Consider the following 1,255-nt stretch of genomic DNA (forward strand, 5'->3'; position numbering starts at 1 on the left):
CACAAAGTCTACCTAAATATTATTTGATAAAATATACTATACTGTTTTATCCATACACAAACAAGTGATTTTATGTGCATTTTCATTATTTCTCTCATAAGGGTTATTATTTAAAGAAACTAAATAGGTAATTACATCTTACAACTACCTGACTAATTTCTATTTACAAGCAATCTTAACAGCAAAGAGTTTCTCTACTTAAGTACCTTCTACTTATCAGCTGGTTTCTTTGCTTTACCTAAATATGTTCATGTATAAGTGACCTTGGTCTTATTCTTCTAATGTCCTATGAAGACTTTTTCATGACTTTAAACAAAGGCTGTGTGAATGTGAGAAAACCATTCTTAAATTCCTCCATAGAAAATCTGTCAACTGAGGAAACTGCATTCTGACTTATCCTTGTTTTTGTGTCTTGAGACAAGTGAAGAATCAACTTGATTGTCTGAGCATACTCCACTTCATCACAAGCTAAGAATCCATTCCTACAAGTCTCTGGATCTTCAATGACAATATCCATTTTAGGCCCTCCTGACTTGTGAGCAATCATGATGAGTCCAGCAGCCATACATTCTACAATACCAATACCAAAGTGTTCATTCCACATTGCATGTAGTCCTATCAAACCCTCACTGAACTCTTTCTTCATGTCTTCATATGGCAGGTTCACTTTGAACTCAACATTATTCTCCAGTGATAAATGTTTACACAAATCCTGCATATCTTTCACACAGACTTCATCCTCCTCATTACGAGTAGATCCTATGAAGATCAATTTCAAATTATCCCAAAGCTCCTCACTTATGATTTGACGGAGCTGGTACATGGCCCGTAACTGTAAGGGATGATCTTTCTCTGGTCTAAATTGAGCTACAGAAATAATTTTGACAGGTCCATCTGTTTTGCTGTGGGTAATTTTCTTCAAATCCTCTGTGTCACAGGGCGGATAGAGCTTGTATGTTTTCAGCTGACAGTTCCACAACTGTATAACATGTTCCTCTGTCCATGATGAATTGACCATGATAATATCCGAGTACTTTCCAACATGAGAATACAACAGAGCAAATACTTTGTAGTAGAACAGTTTGAAACTGGTCAAAATTGGGTTATTGGCAACCCGCTGACTATTATTGTGAGTTATCACCCGACGAGCAACTCTTGTCAACATTTCTTTGGTTATTGTAGGGTAGTGTATGTAGCAGGCTACTTTACTGCCTCCGATGTATGAGAACAGTGGGTATGTGAATGCATAGCCCAT

General features: G+C 36.9%; 1 protein-coding gene across 1 annotated transcript; it reads right to left on the minus strand.

Annotated features, from left to right (window-relative positions):
* Positions 1–79: 79 nt before the first annotated feature.
* On the minus strand, positions 80–1,255 carry LOC103523042 (GDP-Man:Man(3)GlcNAc(2)-PP-Dol alpha-1,2-mannosyltransferase-like). Its single transcript, XM_008488119.2, has one exon. The coding sequence runs from the start codon at positions 1,253–1,255 to the stop codon at positions 287–289; it is 969 nt and encodes a 322-aa protein (XP_008486341.1). The 3' UTR covers positions 80–286.

This window comes from Diaphorina citri, unplaced genomic scaffold (assembly GCF_000475195.1).
Source record: "Diaphorina citri unplaced genomic scaffold, Diaci psyllid genome assembly version 1.1 scaffold14300, whole genome shotgun sequence".
Lineage (NCBI taxonomy): Eukaryota > Metazoa > Arthropoda > Insecta > Hemiptera > Psyllidae > Diaphorina > Diaphorina citri.

Excerpts from the sequence above, each read along its gene's own strand:
- LOC103523042 (XM_008488119.2), bottom strand. The coding sequence starts at position 1,255 with ATGGGCTATGCATTCACATACCCACTGTTCTCATACATCGGAGGCAGT.